Genomic DNA, 20,488 nt, shown 5'->3' on the forward strand with positions numbered 1-20,488 from the left:
TAATAGATTTACTTATAGATTTATCCACCCCGTGGGGAAGATCACTCTAATAATGATAATGTGTTTTAATTCAACTTTCTTCAGAAATTGTCACTGAATTTTGCAGTTTTGTTTGAGATTGTTTGGGGCTACTGTATCTGAACTAGATGACCACTGGGTGGCAATAAAGAATGAGAGTTTTCTGTCTCTCTTTGTATTCTATAAAGGACTGCAGCCACTAATAGAGACAGCCTCAGCTTCAACGCTAGCTCAAAGACCTTGAAATCCAGATAACTGCACCACTCTAGTGTTGTGTTACTTTTCACCATGATTTAACATATAAGACTAGATACTATGTCAGAAGATACTACTTACTCATGCCTGTTACAAACTCTTTAAAGTTAATAAGGCAATCTTTGTTTTCATCCAGAAGTCGGAACATTCTTTCTGCAAGCACCGGTGTGTGGAGTCCACAAGACCAAGGTGTAAGGGAAGCAAACAAGTCTTTGAACTGCTCAAGGTTGATGCGATACTGCTCTAAGTAGGGTAGGCTCTGGTCTCGTTGAGCAGCTGAAGTACCATTTCCCCAGTAACAGCTCATTAAGTGTTTTGCCTATAAACAAAATGAATGATTTATTAGATCAGCATACTGCCTTTATTTTGTACAAAGTAACATACAGAAGCCCCCTCTTCCTATTTCCCTAAAACAAAGCTGCGAGAGAGGTTGGGCTGAGAGAGAGTGAATGACGCTTTTTAAAAAATCTATCAGCCTTGAAGACATAACTTAAAGGATTAGGCATGGATTTTAACCAGTTCTGAAATGTGCAAGAAAATGAAAAGAATAATTATAAAGAATCCAATCAATTTGCAAATAGAACAAAGAAGAAAATGTTCAATGAGATAGAAGGAGACTTTGGGAATAAATAGGGTTTTCTGGCAGTTTTAAAGCCTTTGAAATGGCAGAGTTACCTGAAAAGTTGGTTCTAACACTGTAATGAATGCTCTACTGTTTTTCTTTGTTTAACTGTGATAATTTTAAAGGCCATGGTTGAAAGCACAATCGTCCTCAACCTCTGTGTTTGTTGGGTAAAAAAGACTATAAAGGCTTTCTTACCCAACTATTACATTGCTACTGGTAATTCTAAACAGAATCCAAGGCAAAATATTTTGTTCCCAGCTACTTAAAACTTGCATCTTTGATTGGAGATTGGTTGAAATACTGATCTTTTTCCCAAAGAAAAACTAAATAAATCTTGTGTATTTATTTAGCATTACAAGATGTAATGAAACAAAAACAAAACTAAAAGCTGAATCAACCTATTTTGTTGGATTTCCTTCTGTTTTCTCAACTTCAAAAATAAACCCAAACTGTCTGAACGTAAAGTCTTTTTAATACATCACCAGCTTGGATCCTGGCATCTGTAATTTAAAGGAGTTTTCATAAGCATGCTTTATCTCTACTCACAGCAATAATAAAGAGGCTAATGTTTTGTCAAGGTCTCCCACCTTAAATACTACATAAAGATCTTCTAATTCTTGCATAGAAAAGCCAATGTCTCCCGATACAGCTCGGACCTGCAGAAATCACAGAAGCAAATCTATCTAAGTTTTGTCAGCTGGGAATCTGGAAAGGATAGATTTTGTAAAAGGAGGAATCCATATTTTTTAAAGTATGGCGAAGTAACGTTTGAAAAGAAAGAAGCATCTAATAGTTTTGAACAGAATTGTTGTCGTCTGTATTCATGAGGTACTGATCTGTAAGATCAGAAGATTCTAAAAATTGAATAACAAATAAAAAGAACAATTCTATTCTCTTGAACTGAGTCAATAAACAGAAAAAGATGGTGAAAGGTATTATATGTACTATATTTCCTGCACTCAGTGGACTATCATTGGCAGCAGGAACAGGAAATGGGTCGATTTTTTCTTCCGCTCAGCTTTTTTCTCAACATGCTCATTGTCAAACTTCTACAAGGGCATTAGAGACAATTGCTTGACATCTGATGCTATCTGGAGGGAAGGGATACCACAACCAACAGACAAAAACAGCAGCAAGAAAATGTGAAAGCCACTCTTCCCTTGAGATTCCCAGATAGAGCAATTCAGAGAACTAAAAGGTCACTATTTCCTGTTACATTTTCAGTAGGAGAAAATAAAACAGAAAATTAGCTAATATGGGTCTATGGTTAAATCTGCCAAGGTATTTTCATAATAAAGGCTGGAATGTTTTCAGATCAGCCGGCTAGGGGATTAAAATTAAACAAGAAATCACAATGTTGCTTATAAGTAAAACAACAACTCTCAGTTGGTTGATACCGAAATTACCCTACTAACAAATTATTGAATTGCCATTACAGCACATCGGAATACATATTTGGCATGCTGAATACATATGTGGCACACGGGAATACATATGCAGTGTGCTGGAAATTAATCCTTCTCCTGACTTCCAGAATATTTTAGGTTGGAGTTATGTATTACTCTTATGCTGCCCCTTATCTAAGGCAAGAACTGCACTAGCATGTTTTTATCCTTATTGGATTTGAGAACAAAATGGACTTATTGAATAGCCCCTCTGAATGTAACCTATAAATAAGTAGGGAATTGTCTGTGCCAATATCAGAATCAACTAAAATGCAACACCTATAAAGCTCTCTATTTTTCCAGAACAATTAATTATAGAATTATTCCAAACATTGTGTCTTCAGATTAATACCAGTCTTAAGGGAGACAGATAATACTTTTAATCAATATTCAAATCAGCGACACCACAACATACCATTATACTACCATACTACAAACTTAGCTGCAGAAAATAAAGAATAACAGGGCAAATTGTTATTTATCTAATTTACTTATTGATATTATTTAGCTTAATCTAGCTTCAAAGATTCCAAAGAGGAGAAACAAAATCAGTTAACAAGCTTATAATAATATGGATACGACTTACCACACTTCTCTTAGCAGTGTCTTCTAAAGAATGGATTACCTTCAATCTTTGTTTAAAACGCATCTGTTCAATGTCATCCGCTTTCAAATGGCTGAATTTCTGCAGTGGAAATGAAAACTGAGGTTTATAACTAAATCCACCGAAAATACCACATATTTGGGAAAAAAAGAAAGAAAGACCTACACTCATTTTATGGATTTTTATGATTTTACTTAGCAATTATTTAACTGATGATGAAGCAATGCTTGCAGAAGTGATGGTGACTAATCATAGCTCCATAGCCATGTTTGGAAACCATGAGGAAAATTGAGCTGAAAAATAAGCCAAGCCACCAAATGGTAACAAAGAGGCACTACCCACTAGTGCTCATCTGGAAGTCAGATTTGGAAGTTCTAATAGAAAGCAAAGAGGGAAAATATATAGTATGTCAGCCAATGGTAGCAGCAGTAAGAACCACTTGAAAATATAGGATTGGTTTTAGGGAGCCAAAAACCAAAATTAATTAAAAGAAAAATGGATTAAGAAGAAATAATTACAACTAAATGATTTATATATTGCAATCTTCATAAAACAGACAGTTGACCCCCATACCTTGAATTTGTGAATGCTTATATTAAAGACGTATCTGATTAATAGAGATTATAAGGTCAGTATATAATTCATTTAAAAATATCAAAGTAAAAATATAAGATTCATATTATCTTCTGACCTCATAGGCTGTTCTTATAAGTTCAAAAACATCAATTTCCACTGGTGGATCATCCCCACTCGTCAATAAAGCGTGGAGATGAGGAATAGGTGGGAAAATACTCTGCCGATTAACCACATTATCCAGGTACCTACAAAAAATAAAATAAATAAATACAGAATTTTGGATTAGTGCATAATCTGAAGATTATGGTCAGGAAGGTCTATATAATTTATTTAATAAAATATATGTCTGAGTCATCTTTCATGAAAAGCTGTTTAGTTTATTTAAAACTAAAATAATTAAGATGACATTTATGATTGAAGTTATTTGATTCATTCATATATTATAATTAAATTACATATTAACAATGTAATGCTATATTATTGTGTAATTTATGTACTTTCTATATTGAAGCATTTCAGTCTGATAAAGGAAAAATGTAATAATCATATATATACATAAATATATGTGCATACATAGGTGTGTGTGTATGTATGTATGTATGTATATGTATGTGTGTGTGTATGTATGTATATGTTTTCTGAGGTTTTCGTGGGTGTTTGTATGTAGGTCTTTGGTTATTCGGGTTTTCTCCCGCATAAAATTGGAAGTGTCTTTGCGACGTTTCGACAAAGTCTCATTCGTCATCTTCAGGCTGGTTTACTTGGTTTCGTGCTTCCAGGAGCAATGTGAGATCGTAGCTGTTTCTTCCTTTTAACTGCCAGTGAGGGTGTGATATATATCCCCTCGTAACTGTGACTTAAAATTACCTTATAAACTATCTTTTTAAGGACATATTTTTGATGTGGCCCTCATCTCTTTCTCAGCCTGTAGCTGAGGGGCTGCCTAATGTTGTATGTATCTACTCTAACCATAAAATATTGTTATCATTTTCTCCTGACACAAGCAGAATTAAGCATGATTTGTGACACCTTGATAGTAACTGCAGTGTTGACCTAGCAAAGCCCGAAATCAGTCTAGCTGCTCTTAGCCATTTTTGGCTGCTGCAGACATGGCATACTCCCCAGTTGGTGACTTTTTCCTGCTGGCTCTTTTGATTTGAGCAGTAGGAGACATTGGGCACAACACATTATTAATGTATGATGTAGGCTTCTTATTTACATATGTAATGATCAGTGATGTGCAGTCAGGTGAGGCAAGTGAGGCACAGCCTCACCTCTCATCATGAAAAGAAAAAAAATGTAAAAGGAAAAAATAAATTAAATGCTTGTATTTATCTACTGATCTGTACCATAAAGTTATTTTCCATTTAACTTCACCAGTTTTACATTATGTGGTATTTTCACATTCACCATTCAACTAGTCAGGCGAGAGCTACTGCCTCACCGTGGATGACTCTGCTTAACTGTTTTACATGATCTGTAATGAGACATATTGCTGTCTCTCTGTATGTAGCTTTTAATAGTTTAGCTGATGTATATAATATAAAATTGAGTGTTTTTTGTCAACAACTATGTGTGGAACGTGTTACTTATGCTGAGCGATCATAAAATGCCTAAAAAGTCAGATGAGGCACACAGTTCTTCTGCCTCATAGTAGAGGGCGCTCGTTCTTCCTGTGACTCAGCAGCAGCAGAGTAAGTGACAGCCACAGAGCACGACGACATCAAGAATGACTTTCTTCCCTGGCCGTGATTGCCATCGAGACAGAAAGACTTTTAAAACTAAAAGAAGACAATGAAAAATTCTACCAACAAGTTATAGATGTTTTGTTCAGAAGGAGTGGCGGATGAACTTCATTTATAAGTAAAGTCCCATAATAACTTCATTTTTTTTCAATTAAATGTGCTTTTTTGTGTGCTACAGTGTGTGTAAAGAATGCTGATATGAGACTTTAAACATAACCCATTAACTGCTGCCAATCAAATATCGGATAAGATAATTTGTAGGATTTTAATGTTTGTAAATCTGATTGTGATGATGTCAGTGCCTCACCAGCCATAAACCTCACCACACGTCACTGGTAATGATATTAAAATATCTGCCTGGCAGGCACAGTGTTGTCTAAAAGAGGGTATAATTTTAAGATGGAAAGTCTGCCCCCCCCCCCCCATCTTAATTCTGAAACAAAAACAAGGCTACCTGCCCAAGACAGTCATGGCTTCACCTTCGTCACAGCAATTTAACAGCTTGTCCATGTTCGCATCCAGGATTGCCAGGGATACCTGCAAGATGACCTTTATGCCTTCGTAGAAGAAACAGTCAACAATGACCACTGCACTTTCAAAAGGCATGACGCTAAGGAAAAGAGTGAGGAACCAAGATAGTGATATGCTGGAAATGACTCCTAAATCTTGCATCTTTTCAGACAGCTGGGGGAGGCAATCTCTTGTTAGTTCTTCAAAGATGCCTTGGTCTACTAGTGCACCTGATGAGGCAACAAAGACAGAAGTGTTATCTGTGATATTATAAAAGTAAGAGTGTGAAACAAGGTTCTATTACAAATGCTGATTTGTCCAAACCAAATAAATAAAATCTGGGGTACTTTCTAATGAGCTCACCTATTCACTGCCAATACTTGGATTTGCAAACTGACTTCACTATATATTACTTATTACTGATTAACATCAGTTACAAAATCCTACTGCAAAGTTTGAATTGCAGTTTTTTTTACTAAGTGAAAACTATCTTCTGATTTTGTACTGGACGTCCACAATAATGTAATTTCTTCTCATAAAATTATTAGGATTCCATATTTAGGTTTCATTTCTGAAGTATCACTATACCTTTTGCTGCGGAACACTGATAATGTTACTTCTCATACGATATGATTCTGATTGTATTGACATTCTCTGCAATTTCTTGGTAGATTCTTAAGATTGCCTGACCCCAAGTTATTATCATTCTAGCTCCTTAATTATTTTGAAAAGATGACATCTTTCTTAGATGTGGGAAGAGACACTATATTTCAACTTTTCAGTGCCAATTAAAATCTTATCAGGAAGCCTTATATACTGCAAAAAATAATATGGTAAAGCTCAGAACAATATAAGGATGAGAACAGTTCAGGAGGAAATTGTATGTAGAGCTAAGAAGGATGTGAAAATATACTGTATTAAGCTTTAGGATATCTGATTTGATTTCAGAAAGATATTTATTGATTATTTTAATTAAGAACAGTAGTAGTTGAACAGTAGTTGGGGTTGATATAAACCTATAGAATTTCACTACATTAATACAATTTGAGAGAATCACAAGAGAAACTTAGTAAACTGGCTATGAAAATTCACGAATTTCAACACTGGAACATTTTTTAAGAAGTTTGAATAAGATTTAATTATTATGGTTTTATCCAGACTTGAAAATGAAAAGGCAGCTCCTGTAATTAATTTGAACTGTGCAATTCTAACACTATTTTATTTATATAAAATCAAGGAAGCTAATCTTCCAAACATTCATCTACTTGCCCTAAAGGCAACTATCCAACTATTTTGCAACTAAAGATCTCCCTCTGACTGCTTCAGATTCTTTTGTGCCAATTAATCTCAGCTTTCAAAGTGACTTACCAACCACTCTAGTGTTATAGTAATCTGGCAGCATTCTCTCACAGAGGGCTACGAGGAGCCAGAAAGCTTCTTCTTCATTACAATACAGAAGCAGTACTGATGTCACTATGTTCATGGCCTGACAAATATGAAGACAAACATGCACATACATAACCATTAATATTGGATAGGGAGCATATTTAAAAAGGCAAGTATTTATTTGCTTTCCAATTTGTCAGTGCCTCAGATATAAATCATAAATGAAGAGGGCATTGTATAGCTCAGAATCAAATCCTTGGCTCTATACAATTACTTTGAGAAACCTTAGTGTTAAATATTAAGCACAAGATCGAAACCTTTGTTATATAATAAATATTTTAATGTATTTTGCAGCCACACCCAGCTTTAGATGTAAAATCTAAACAATCTTATATCAACCATAACAATTTAGAAATTAATCATTACTAATGCAAGCTTTTTATCCTAAAAGTTTAAGTTATTTAATATCAATTTGTTAATAATCTCTAGTCAAGAGTGTATAAACAGCACTGCACCCAAATATTATGTAAATTTTTATAATAATAAAACAAGAGATAATAAAACATCCTCCTGAAATTTCACTGGGGAAATGAAAGAGGAAGAGAGATATTCTTATATGCCTTTATATAATCTCACTTATCCTTTCTCTTCCTTCCCCCCCCACCCCTCCAGAACTTTTTCAGGGTAGAATCCCTTCTTCTCAAGAAGCACATGAAGATGGAAGAAATCTACAAAACAGAGGCTGGGGAATCACACAGCCCACAGATTGCTCAACCATGCCCAAATAGTGGTCTACTATCTTCCTACCCATGAAAGAATAGGGACTGAGCTTCAAATCAAACTATGGCCAGGCTGTGAGAAGGAGTACCATCAAACTACTAGGTAATCCAAAAATATCACTCCCTTACCTGGCAGTATCCAATTGTAGGATTCCGAAAAGCATATGCTGTTAGTACCCTTCTAAGTGCAGCAATTCCTAGTTCGTTCTGAAAGGCAGGGTGCTCTGGCATTGAACGATGCAGGTCTCTTTCAATTTCTTCAGTGGCAAGGCTATATTTTCCCGTAGATTGTTTCACCAAATCACTGTAATACCCAGGGTGAGTGGCCATCTCATTCCAGGCCCCTATATTGACACACAAACATTATTTTTCTTGCCTACTGCACTCAAGGTGTGAAGCTTCTACAAAGAAAAGATTTCCTGCAGGTTATCAAGTCTTTTGCAGCTGGTTTACACTGAGGACTAAATGCATGATGTTAATAAAAATGATATATTTAGAAAAATTCCTGATAGAACAATTATTCCATGGAAAAACTTGCCTCCAGAAGTTGTGAATGCTCCAACACTGGAAGTTTTTAAGATGTTGGTTAACATTTGTCTGAAGTGATGTAGGGTTTCCTCCCTAGGCAGGGGGTTGGACTAGAAGACCTCCAACCTTCCAACTCTGTTATTCTATTCTATTTTATTCTATTCTAAAGTATAGTACTTACTTTGCATCTCATTTTAGCAAACTTAAAGAAAAATACTTTGAGGGGAAAAAAGCTTCACAATTGTATGAAGCAACTGGCTTAGAACTAAGAAATGTTAGCTCTAAGAACAATAATTGTTAACTTTTCAAGTCACCTGCAGTTTGGGGAGCAATTTCATTTCAATGCCAGTAGTACTATGCAACTATGTAGCAGGGGAAAATATTTTCTCCTTAAGTCAGAAATCTATTGTGCACATTTAGCAAGAATGTCACCTGAAAACAGGAGCCAAAGTTCTCCACGAAGACTCTCTGGAATTCCTTTTTGCACCAGCTCACGAGTCTTGGCTGTCCGGTACATACACATGCCCCTCCCATATTCAAAAAAATGAATGTTCCAAGATTCTTCTTTCATTGTCTCCTTTGCCTGAAGAAGAAAGGATAGAGGGAACATACTATTGTTATGGATATTGAGGAGAGATATGATAAGTTGGGTGTGATGATCATTATGAAATGCTGTGACTTACATACTTGCATCACAAATACATAATCACAATGTCGTCAGAATTTTATAGGTGCAAATGCATAATGGTGGCATATGCATGATAGTGCATTCTGACATTATTGTGATTTGCTGCAGACACCGCAAGCCAGTGGAAACTTCTTTAGCGCCAAGTATTTTTCTTCTTCCCCTCCAGTGCAGCATTTTCACTCTCTCAGTAATTTATAAACATTGATCTCTAATAGTAACTTACAAAACTACTGGAACAGAAATACATGAAATATGATATCAAAAAGTTTTCCTCTGAATTGATTAAAAAGGAAAGAGTGCAAAATACTAGCATGGTTCTTGAACTGTATTATCTAGATTGGCATACTGTAAAATGAATTCGATCTCAATCTATAACTGTGTCAGAACATAGATTAGCACTCTATTCCATTTCAGAAGTTAACTTTTGTAGATGTTTAAAATATGATTGCAAACATGTCTTAATGAACACAATACTAACAGCTAGTATGCTTAAGGTGCTGGATTAGAAACTAGGAGAATATGAGTTCTAATCTTCCCTTAGCTATAGAAGTCGGCTGAGTGACCTTGGGGAGTCACACTCTCTCAGCCCACTCCACCTCACAGGCTTGGGGAAAATATGAGAAAGGAGCTGCTACTTTTAGCTGTATTTTTATATGAACAGTTAATGTTAATAGATTTGGTCTTGTACAAACGTTCTTTAGGGTTCAAATCCATAGCCTTGTTTCTTCTTACTGATATCTTCAACATTTAATTTATTTATCTGTCAAATTTGCCTTCTCACACATAGTGGCATACGATAAAACCCACCATTAAATCTTTCTGCAAAACCAATTAAAACAGTAAGCATAGATTAAAAACAAAACCACAAGCAGAAGAATACCACCATCATGCAAGGTCCCTAACACCAAGGAATCCACAGGCCTATTGAAAAAAACACTTGCCTTTCCAGAAGGCAACAAGGGTGGGGCTAACCTCACCTCACAAGGAATGGTGTTCCAAAGGGTAGGTGCAATGGCAGAAAAGGCTTGTCTTCTAGGTCCCATTGTATGTGATTCTTTCATAGATGGGGGACCCACAGCAGGCCTCTCCTGCCAGACCTAATATGGCAGGTAGATCACAAAGGGACAATTCCTCAAATAATCTGGGCCCATTCTGTATCATGTAGGGCTTTAAAAGTCCAAACTGGCAACATGAATTGGATTTGAAAGCAATTTGGCAATCAATGTAGAGATATAAAATGTGACTTCCTTGGGGTATACATAACTGCCTGTTCTGCATTTTAGACTGGTTGAAGCTTCCAGATACTCTTAGAGTAGCTCCATGTGGAATGCATCAGGACAGTCCATAAGAGAAGTGACTAAGACATGTGAGCAGGAGCATCATGATCCAGAAATGATTGTAACTGGTACAGAACCCAAAGTTGTGCAAACACCCTCCTAGAAATGACTATCTGCTCCTTGACCCCCAGTTTGCAAGTTGGGTATATCTGCAGCAGTGCCATCCAATCTAGTATCAGATGGTAAAATCTCAGTTCCAGAAGGCCCTAAAAACCAAAGCCACTCAGTCTTGCCAGGATTCAGTTGAAGCCTGTTGCTCCCCATTCAGACCACACAGCCGTCAAGCATCTACAGCATTGCCTAATTCATCAGGAGTGGAAAGATATAACTGAATATCAACACACTGGTGATATTTCAGTTCCTGATGATGGATGATCTCCCATAATAATCATATGTAGATGACAGGAGCAGAGAGCACCAAACCTTGCAGCATCATACGTAGTACAGGCTCTCTCACCTCTGGGTCAATACTGACTGATACTGGCCCCTGAGGAAGGAAGAAAACTAACACAATACTGTGCCACCAATTCCCAATCCCCAGAGCTGATTCAGGAGGATGCTATGTCTGATGGTACTGAAAGCCAATAAGAGGTCAAATATAGCCAAGATGGATGCACTACCCTTATCCTGCACCCACCACAGATCATCCAAAAGAGTAGCCAATTCCATTTCTGTTATATCCACAATTGAAGCTTAACTGAAAAGGGTTCAGATAATCCATTTCATCTACAGTTCACTGAAGCTGATGTATGACCACCTTCTCCATAATCTTACATCAAGAAGGGAGGTTTGGACATTGGACAAAAATTGTCTGCTATGGTGGGATCCAGCAATGGTTCCTTGAGAAAGGGACAAAGCAACACCTCCCTTAGAGAAGGAACCACCCCGTCTCTTAAGGATGAATTAATCACCACCAGTGCCATAGGGGACTCAATAACTTATTCCTCACATGAACTACCAACACTGGCCACTCCCACCAACCCCTCTCACTAAGCTGGCTGAGGTTTATCCCAATTCCATACATCTCAATTCCCTTCCTAGGTCTCACCCAACTCATCTAGCCATGTAGCATCAAACAATGTCACAAAGCTGCAACTAGGCAATGTGACAAACCCCTATTGGGCACCTTTAGTACTGGTACCAAAAACAAGCTTACTGCCAGGGCCCACACCAGACTAACCAACAGCTGGATTGCCCTCCATAGAGGACAGATGTGTGGCAAGCACTTTCCAGCAAGCTTCCTTCCAAATAGCTCTAGCAAGCTCCCTTTAGAAATGCCAGCCAGAGAAACATATTATTCCATCTTTTCAAAACCAACAACCCAAAGAGGAAGACATTTTCAAGATACATATATTATTTTAGTAAATTAAGTTGAAGTTGCAATAACTCATTTATGTTCTTCACATTTAGATGAATATGTTTGAAATATTTTCCCATGTAAAAATATACCACTTAATACTGTAACAATTTAATCTTATGAGTTGTTATAATTAAAAGGGTTTTAATTATACTATATGCACTGCATTTTCTGAATTGATTAAAAAATCATTAATTTACCCATTTTATTCCAGAGGATTCCTCTGGATTGGTCCCAAACAATTTCAACAGTCCTTGAGATGCTGTGGGTACTTCATCTGTGCAAAAGTTCACAGGCTGATTGTTGAGAGGAGAAGCAGGACTGTCTGCAGGAGGACTGTTAGGAGACATTTCCTAAAAAAGAAATGTACAACTCAAAACATGTGGAAATACAAGCAGGTTCAACAGCAATCTGAAGGCTATTTGGACTTCTAGTGCAATCAATAATGTGCTAGGAAGACATCCATTATGGCTACAATACATTATTGATGGCACTGCCATTAATGCCTTCACCCTCATTTAGATCATCTAAGATATTCATAGAATATGGAATACAATCATCATATATATTACAGAGCAATAATTCTTTATTCATGATATATGTAGCCATTAGGAAGCCATGGTTAACCCTGGAACTCCTACAAAATATAGTAACATAAAGCTCATATTTGCAATGTGTTTGTAATTATATGTATACCTTACAAATGCAAGGTTTAAATCAAAATTTAATATTTGGGGGGGGGATAATTGATAGGCTTATTAATTCCCCGTCAGTGTCATTCTAACGTAGAATAACAATGAATTATCAATCCAGTCTTTTATATGGAAAATAATTATTTAAGAAACTGCCATTAGTAGGAAATTGATCTAAAATTTCAGCTAGCTTTTGTACTGCTAGCAAAAGTCTGCTGCTGTAGGAGATGACCAGGCTGAGCCCAAGGGAGGAGACAAATGCATTATCAGTCATCAGTCCCTTCACACCCACAAGAGATTGAAGTCCAGCCCATCTTGATTTCCTTTCTATTCTTAACTCTCACTAATTTCTCTTGACTATTAGTAGTTTAGGTTCTTGCAAAGAGCTTAAGCTTACAATAAAACCTTATACACATTTGAACTGCCTGGATCTTCTGATTCTCCTGGTGCTGACATCTGCTTTGCTTTCTTTCATAATCAATAAACAGCAACACTTCTATCTGAGAAAAACAAAACATGTTGGATAGTAAGGGGCACTTCACTAACATATGGCTACCTTTCTTCCTCAAGACTCGTCATAGCTATCTATTAGTTACCTGCACATGTAAGTACATGCATAGGTAATACTTCTGATAAAACAAAGTGGCCATTCCTTTTAATGCTCTGTAGAACGCATTGAACAGGGTCAGGGCACTTAGTGTGTGATTCTGGAGAAATAAAAGTGAACTTAGAGTAGCAACCTCCAACTTAAGTAGCAGCAATGTTTAAGTAACATATTCTTCAACATAGGCAGGTCATCCTAAATGAGACCATATTATCTGCAAATAGATTAATGTGTTATTCAAGCAATCCAATATTGTTAAGATATTTAAATTTAGTAGCTGCAGCAATGAGGTTGTGCAGTGAGCCAGAACGTAACAGTTGTGGTTAATTGGTTGGAGAATGACAGCTCCTGCGTGAGGCAATCTGTGCTGTGATTGGTTACTGTGGGTGTGGAGACAGTTTCCCTTTTTTTTTCTGTGTGCTCTGTGATTTGCCTCATGAAGTTCCTCTTTGCCTGACTATCCAGTTTGTTGTATATATTGATATAAAATATATTTATTTGTATAAAACTATATTTCATTTGTATTTCCTGACAATTCCCTGACAAATATTATTTATTCTGTCAGGTATCATTGAGGTCCTCCAGTTGACAGATCCCACCTGTACCCTCACTCTTTTAATGAGAGATACTAGTGCTAGAGTCCCTCTGCTCTGGTTTATGTGGCTACCCAGGCAGTTAAATAAGTACCCCATCCACACTTTCATTGATATTTATTTTTATTCAAGGTTTATTTATTAAGCATTCCTGGCTTTTCAATGTTAAACAAATAATTTCAGATTGGTACCACAATGTTGAAAGCTCACTGAGATCAAAAACTTGGCTGCAGAAGAAGGATGAACAGAATGGTCAAAACAAACTGGGAAAAACAAAGTGGTAAATGAATGAAAACTTTTTGCAAGGCCTTTCAGGCAGCCACTTGAGACAGCAGAAGAAATCCTGATATGAAGGTGTCCTTGACTTCTGATCGTGACAAACAGATCTAAACAGGATTAGAAATCCTTTCTCTAAATAGCTAGTCAGTACCTTAGTGACAGTCAAACCTGATCCGCTGTTCACAAATTCAGATAAAATTAAGGCAATTCCAAATGCAACATCAAGGGAGCAATGGAATGGAATGAAATGTCAATCAGAATGGAATGACTCCATACGCTCTAATCTCGAGCTACTTCCCTCCCTCAACTACTTTAGATAGAGATCTCAATGGTTTTCCTTCTTGTTCTGGGAACTGAGGCAGTCAATGCTATCTAATCAGTTCCAAGGCCTTGTCAATAATAGAAATCACAATCAACTGCCAGAATTTTATAAATATTTTTAGAAGATAATTTCAAAGATCATTGCTGGCACTGTACCTCAGAGGCATGGTCACTCTTCTTTTGCCCTATGTCACTGCATGTTTGCTTTGACGGAGTCCTCTGTAGGAAGTCAGAAATTCTCTGTACTAGGAAGTCTCGATCCTTCAGGTTGGCAAAGAGGAAAGTCATTTTGCTTCGAGTGCTGATGGAAAGTGGGCTAGGCAAAATGCTGGAGCTATCCGCTTTCTCAACAATTGTAACCTACAGCATACATAAAGGGATAAATGGTGTATATCAAGATATGGATCTTGTTTTCATCACCCCAGAGACTTGCTTATTTAACCAATGGACTAATATACTGAGATTCAAAACCAAAATCCTACTATCTTCAAGGAAATCCTTCAAAATTAATCCAATAACTAAATGCTGGGCTCTCAAAATAATTCATTATCAAAAACAGTTTCTCACCTCCCTAAGTGGTATTATGAGATGACATGCCTCTTCTGCCTTGCTAGCAAAACATATATAGTTATTGGACACAAACATCTGGCCGAGAATGTGGATTTTATTGAATGGGGTCCACAAAGTGCAGTCTGTGTGCCCATCAAGTCGTTCATCCTTGGGCAATCGAAAAGTAGCACGGTACCATTCATTTTTGACTCTGGCATCCAGATCCCTAAAGAAAATGAAATATATATGCAATGGGGTAATTACTGAGAAATCCATTACAGTAGTCTTTTTCTAACATGTCCCCTTCATATGTGTTGAACTTTACCTTCAATCATGCACAATCCTTTTTCAAAATAGTTTCAAATAAGAATTTCCACCAAACACAGATATTGTCATATTTGACCACTGATTGCCAAAAATCCCTAGTACAGATCCAGGTAGTCATCAACTTACAACTGGTTGTTTAATAACCACTTGCAGTCACAATGGCCCAGAACAGGTACTTTTTGGCCATTGTAAAATGTCATACTAGACTCCCACAGTTACAGGACATTTCAGATGCTTGGTAACTGATTTGCATTTATTACAGGATGCCAAATGCCCTGCGACCATGTGATCGCCATTTCCATGGTGTTCTACTTAATAACCCATGTGGTTGCTTAATGACTGCAACTGGGAGAACCAGAATTGCAATCATTGAGAGAAATGGTCGTTGGCATCTCACTTAACAACCACTTCACTCAATGACCAAGATTTTCAGGCATTATTGTAATCATAAGTATTGTGATAATATTGTGTATTTAGTATTTCTGTGGTGACTTGATTACTATATTATGATTATTGTAATTATATTTGTTTAATTTATATTAACTTTATAACAATCTGTTGCATTATCTGTTTGCTGGCCAGTTACTTGTTTAAGATGGTCAGCTATGTGAATTATCTAAATAAAAAGTACTGGGGGGGGGAAACAGTGCTTAATTATGGAGGTTCCATATGGGGATTTCTACCCATGACTTCATAGTTAGAAATATAACAAAATTTAGTTGGAACAACAGAAAGAGCAATACTATATTCTGGAAAGCAATTCTTATGTATAACAAAATTACATAAATAAATTTTGGGGATATAAATAGGCTGCATGGGAAGAAGAAAAATGCAAATTCAAATATCATCTACAAGTTTCATATCTCCATTTTTCCTGACATCTCTAGGAAAAATACAAGGACAGAAATCCAGCATGTGTTTATGAGACATTGGGAAGAAAATGCAGAAAGTTCAGAGCTTACCGTATTTTTCAGAGCACCGGAGTATAAGATGCACCAAGGTTTTGAAGAGGCAAATTTTTTAAAAAGTAGGTAGGTAGATAGAGGGATAGACAGGTAGAGAAAGAGAGAAATATAGTAGGGAGGGAAGGAGAGAGAGAGTAGTTAGGGAGGTAGATAAAGAGAGAGAAATACAGTAGGCAGGGAGGGAGAGAGAGTGCAAGTAGGTAGGTAATTAGTAGAGAGATAGAGAAATAGAGAGAGAAAGAAATACAGTAGATTGGTAGGGAGAGAGTAGTTAGGTAGGTACGTAGATAAAGGGATAGAGAGAAATAGAAATAGAGATAGAGAAATACAGTAGATAGGTAGGGAGAAAGAGAGAGTAGGTAGGTTGGTAGGTAGAGGGATAGAGAGAGAGAAATATATATAGAAAGAAATACAGTAGATAGGTAGGTAGGGAGAGAAAAGAGACTAGGTAGGTAGGTAGGTAGGTAGGTAGAGAGAGAGAAATACAGTAGGAGGGAGGGAGAGTGTAGGTAGGTAGGTAGAGGACTAGAGAGGGAGAAATATATATAGAGAGAAATACAGTAGATAGGTAGGTGTTTCTGCTGGCACAGTACTTGATCAAAAAAAAAAAGTTTTTGCACTCTGAAAACCTCCCAAAAACGTTTCATCCCCCCTAAAAAAAAAAGACATGAATAGCCTTGGGAGGGGGGCTTGCAGAGTGCTCCTGGGGGGGAAGGGTTTAAAAAGGAGCAAAAAGCGGGCCGTTTTTCACAAAAATGGGCCTGTTTTTCATCAAGAAAATTGCATGCATAGCTTTATGGAGGCTTATAGAGTGCTGCTGGGGGCTGCGGGGGCAAAAATGGCCCGTTTTTTGCTAATTTCCGCCTTCCTCAGCCCCCATGAGCTCTCTGAAAGCCTCCATAAGGGTATGCACTGCCATTTTGGTGAAGGGGCGGAGCTTCAGGAGACAAAAAATGCTGTATTCGATGTATAAGACGCACCCAGATTTTCAGCCTCTTTTTTGAGTGGAAAAAAGGTGCATCTTATACTCTGAAAAATACGGTAGTTTGTACTTGAGATTTCAATCAGACTCATGTTCCTGCAATTCAGATCAAGAATGGCCTTGAAATAATTGGGCAGATTAAAAAGAACCTCCTTGGATTATTATCTGGTTGCATATTTTCAATTTTTTTTCATTTGTAAACATGAAAATTGAAAAAAAGGCATTATTTTTGCAAGTCATACTAAAAAGCACAAAACAGAAGATATCCCATAGAAAAACAGGCAGATAACTATATACACAAGTACTAAGTAATACCTAGCTTTCCAGTCTTATCAACTTAGCATCAACCACCACAGCTGAAATCAATGCTGGATATGTTTTCTTCCTCAATAAATGTGCCTAGAACTTTTATGTGTATGAAATTATATGCATCTGTGTACATATACACACTAACCCCAAAGTACACTCTAAAAGAAAGAAAATGCTTAGAAAAAACAACATTTTCACACTATAGAAAAAGGCATGTTATTTAGTTATAAAGAGAGTTACAATTCGCCGGGTTGGTGAAAGGCATTCTCTCTGTACAAAGGAAATGTAGTTTGTTTTTGTTCTTAGTTATGGAAACATTTGAGGCAGCTTCTATTTGGACTGAAGCCAATAAGAGAGTGGCCTACACCTTGTCTGAAGGTGTCCTAAAACCTTGGAAGACAATCAAACACAGGTTCTTATACATGCTTACCTCTTGAGTGCTGAGATATTCTTGAGTGGCTTGCTGGGTTTGGGAAGCAGCATGTCTTCCGTGAACCTTTTATTATCAAATAGTTGACGCATGGCAATGTTGGCCAACTGTTCCATTAATTTGAAGGTCTCATTGATGTTGAGGAACATAGAAAAGTAGAGTTCACTGTCTCTGGTACTCACTTTGATGCACTCAGGAAACAGAAGGGTAGCATTCTTCTCTAACTGTGTTATATCTACCCACTGCACTATAAGGGTCACTGCGGAAACAAGTAAACCCAATTCATCAATTACTGTCATAGAGAATTATAAGGGAAATCCTTTAAAATAATTTACAGATATTTTAGCAATATTGATGTGAAATAGCCAACTGCCCATTGCTGGACTCTAATAAAACAATAAGATTAAAAAGATGCATATTTCAGATCCAGTGGGAGAGATATGGGAATTGTGCAACTTATTGTCAGAGCAGTGCAAGTGTTAGTTGCGGTTCCCTAATCAAAAAGCAGGTTGAAAGAGGCAATGCTATCAGATTTAATAAATGTTTGAAACATTAAATAATAAGAGACATCTCACTGACAGGTTACCTTCTTTGCCCAAAAGGAAGGAATAGAAGCAGAGATGATTAACAGTGAGATACAGCCAGCCCTGTCTTGGGACACGTCCTTTCCAATAACTGCAAGAGTAGTAATTGACAAGTTTCTCTACTTCAGGCATTCCAAACTGCTTGCGCATCTTCAGTTCTGCTTCCTTAAATTTGCCAGGATCTTCTTCCCCCTGTGGCTGTCGATTCTTATTCTCTTCAGCAATAATTCCCTGAAGGAAAAAGTGGCAAGTAAAAATGAGTGCTCGTTCATTTGTTGCATTAGTTCACCGTTAAACACAAATATTCCTCTGGAATTGCACTTCTTTGCGTGCATGCACAATTTTTCAATTTTCAAAACTCCATATTCAATGCTCTGAAAACTATGTTAGCATATTGATGACTCTTAATTATTGTGGCCTCACTTTTAATCCACCTGTCTGAATTACCTGCGCAGTGGTTAGAGTGCAGCCACTTCAGCTGACTGTTAGCTGCAGTTCGGCAGTTCAAATCTCACCGGTTCAAGGTTGACTCAGCCTTCCATCCTTCCGAGGTGGGTAAAATGAGGACCCAGACTGTGGGGGCAATATGCTGACTCTGTAAACCGCTTAGAGAGGGCTGAAAGTCCTATGAAGCGGTATATAAGTCTAACTGCTATTGCTATTGCTATTATATATGAATTACATTTATTTCTGTTGTATTGTACAGATTGTACAGAAACATCTGAAATGCTTCCCTGCCTATAAAGAAAATGGTGCAGGAAATAACGGAGCACAAAAGAAGATAACATTTACTGTCACTTTTTTCTGTGAACACAATGGCACACATTAAAAAAATGAAACTCTGATGCCTTCTCTCTCTCCCTCCCCTCTCTACACACACAAACACACACACACACACTCAATCACTGTCCATTTTGAATATATACTGTGTTTCCTTGAAAATAAGACCTAACATAAGCCCTATCCCAAAAATAAGCCCAGGGGATGTGCGCACAAGAGGTGGTGAGCACGCAGGGGACAACAGTGTCCAGCAGCAGCTGCAGCCCGCTGGGCCCTTGGCACAGTGCAAATACCAATAAGTCCGAGCATGAAGGTGGGGGGGGCAGAAGAATGGTGATCCGGACATGCTGCATGGCTGCTGACTCATGGGAGGCTTGCATGGCAGCACCGGCAGCAGATGGACATAGAGGCATGGAGAGGCAGGTGATGCCAATGCCCCACATGGGTTTTTGTTCTGTGCAGCCGAAGGCAAGCTGAGAGATGATGGGACAGAGCGGGCGGTTCATTGGGATTGCATCTTGGCCCTGCTGCATACTTTTTGCCCAGAGGGAGACGAAGCTTTGTCTGCTTGCAAAGGGGACACTTTGAAATGGAACTAATTGCTCTGCTTCAAACTGTCCCCTTTGCAAGCACCCAAAGCTTTGAGTCTGTGTCATTTCTCTGTCTGGAAGAAAAGTGTTTGGGTAGCTACCACCAGCCCCACACTCTCCATCCCCGTCTGCTTGCCCACGGCCTCAATTGGGGCCAAGCTCTCAGCATGCTCTGGCCTCCACCTGCCCTGCCAGGGGGCAAAGAGCCCTCGTGAGGCCAGCAGCAGAGTGGCTAGCCGCTTGGCGGCCAGCACAGCACAAGAAGTGTCCCGGCAGCAGCTGGGCCAGCAGACACGGTGGGTGGAGGTGGGGGCATGCTGAGAGTTTGGCCCGTTGCAGCCGCGGCCAAGCAGACAGTGAAATGGAGAGGGTGGGAACAGCGGTAGGTGTTCTCCCTCTCGCGTTGGTCCCCACGATCGTTGCACTGAAAAAAAATAAGACCTGCCTGAAATAAGCCTGAGCGCTTATATTCAAGCCTAGAAGAAAATAAGATGGGACTTAGTTTGGGGAAAACACGGGTAGTGGGGAAAAAAAGAAGTGGAAAAGAGTAATGATACAGGAAGAAGAAAGAATCAACAAAACTCTCAAGATTTTTCCCTCCTAATGGAAGTCGACATACGCTATTAGCAC

The 20,488-nt window shown here is 38.0% G+C and overlaps 1 protein-coding gene across 1 annotated transcript in view; it reads right to left on the bottom strand.

The window, feature by feature from the left end:
• Positions 1-20,488, bottom strand: part of TBC1D9B (TBC1 domain family member 9B) — a 41,037-nt gene that overhangs the window by 14,648 nt on the left and 5,901 nt on the right. The window contains exons 4-16 of the mRNA XM_032209557.1: positions 18,491-18,719; positions 17,905-18,163; positions 14,910-15,117; positions 14,499-14,702; positions 12,054-12,206; positions 8,904-9,054; positions 8,073-8,287; positions 7,147-7,264; positions 5,723-6,008; positions 3,639-3,768; positions 2,930-3,028; positions 1,486-1,554; positions 355-592 (exon numbers count right to left, since the gene is read on the bottom strand). Coding sequence (XP_032065448.1) covers positions 355-592; positions 1,486-1,554; positions 2,930-3,028; positions 3,639-3,768; positions 5,723-6,008; positions 7,147-7,264; positions 8,073-8,287; positions 8,904-9,054; positions 12,054-12,206; positions 14,499-14,702; positions 14,910-15,117; positions 17,905-18,163; positions 18,491-18,719 — 2,359 coding nt within the window. The remainder of the gene's footprint in view (positions 1-354; positions 593-1,485; positions 1,555-2,929; positions 3,029-3,638; positions 3,769-5,722; positions 6,009-7,146; positions 7,265-8,072; positions 8,288-8,903; positions 9,055-12,053; positions 12,207-14,498; positions 14,703-14,909; positions 15,118-17,904; positions 18,164-18,490; positions 18,720-20,488) is intronic.

Source organism: Thamnophis elegans, chromosome 2 (assembly GCF_009769535.1).
Source record: "Thamnophis elegans isolate rThaEle1 chromosome 2, rThaEle1.pri, whole genome shotgun sequence".
NCBI classification, from domain to species: domain Eukaryota; kingdom Metazoa; phylum Chordata; class Lepidosauria; order Squamata; family Colubridae; genus Thamnophis; species Thamnophis elegans.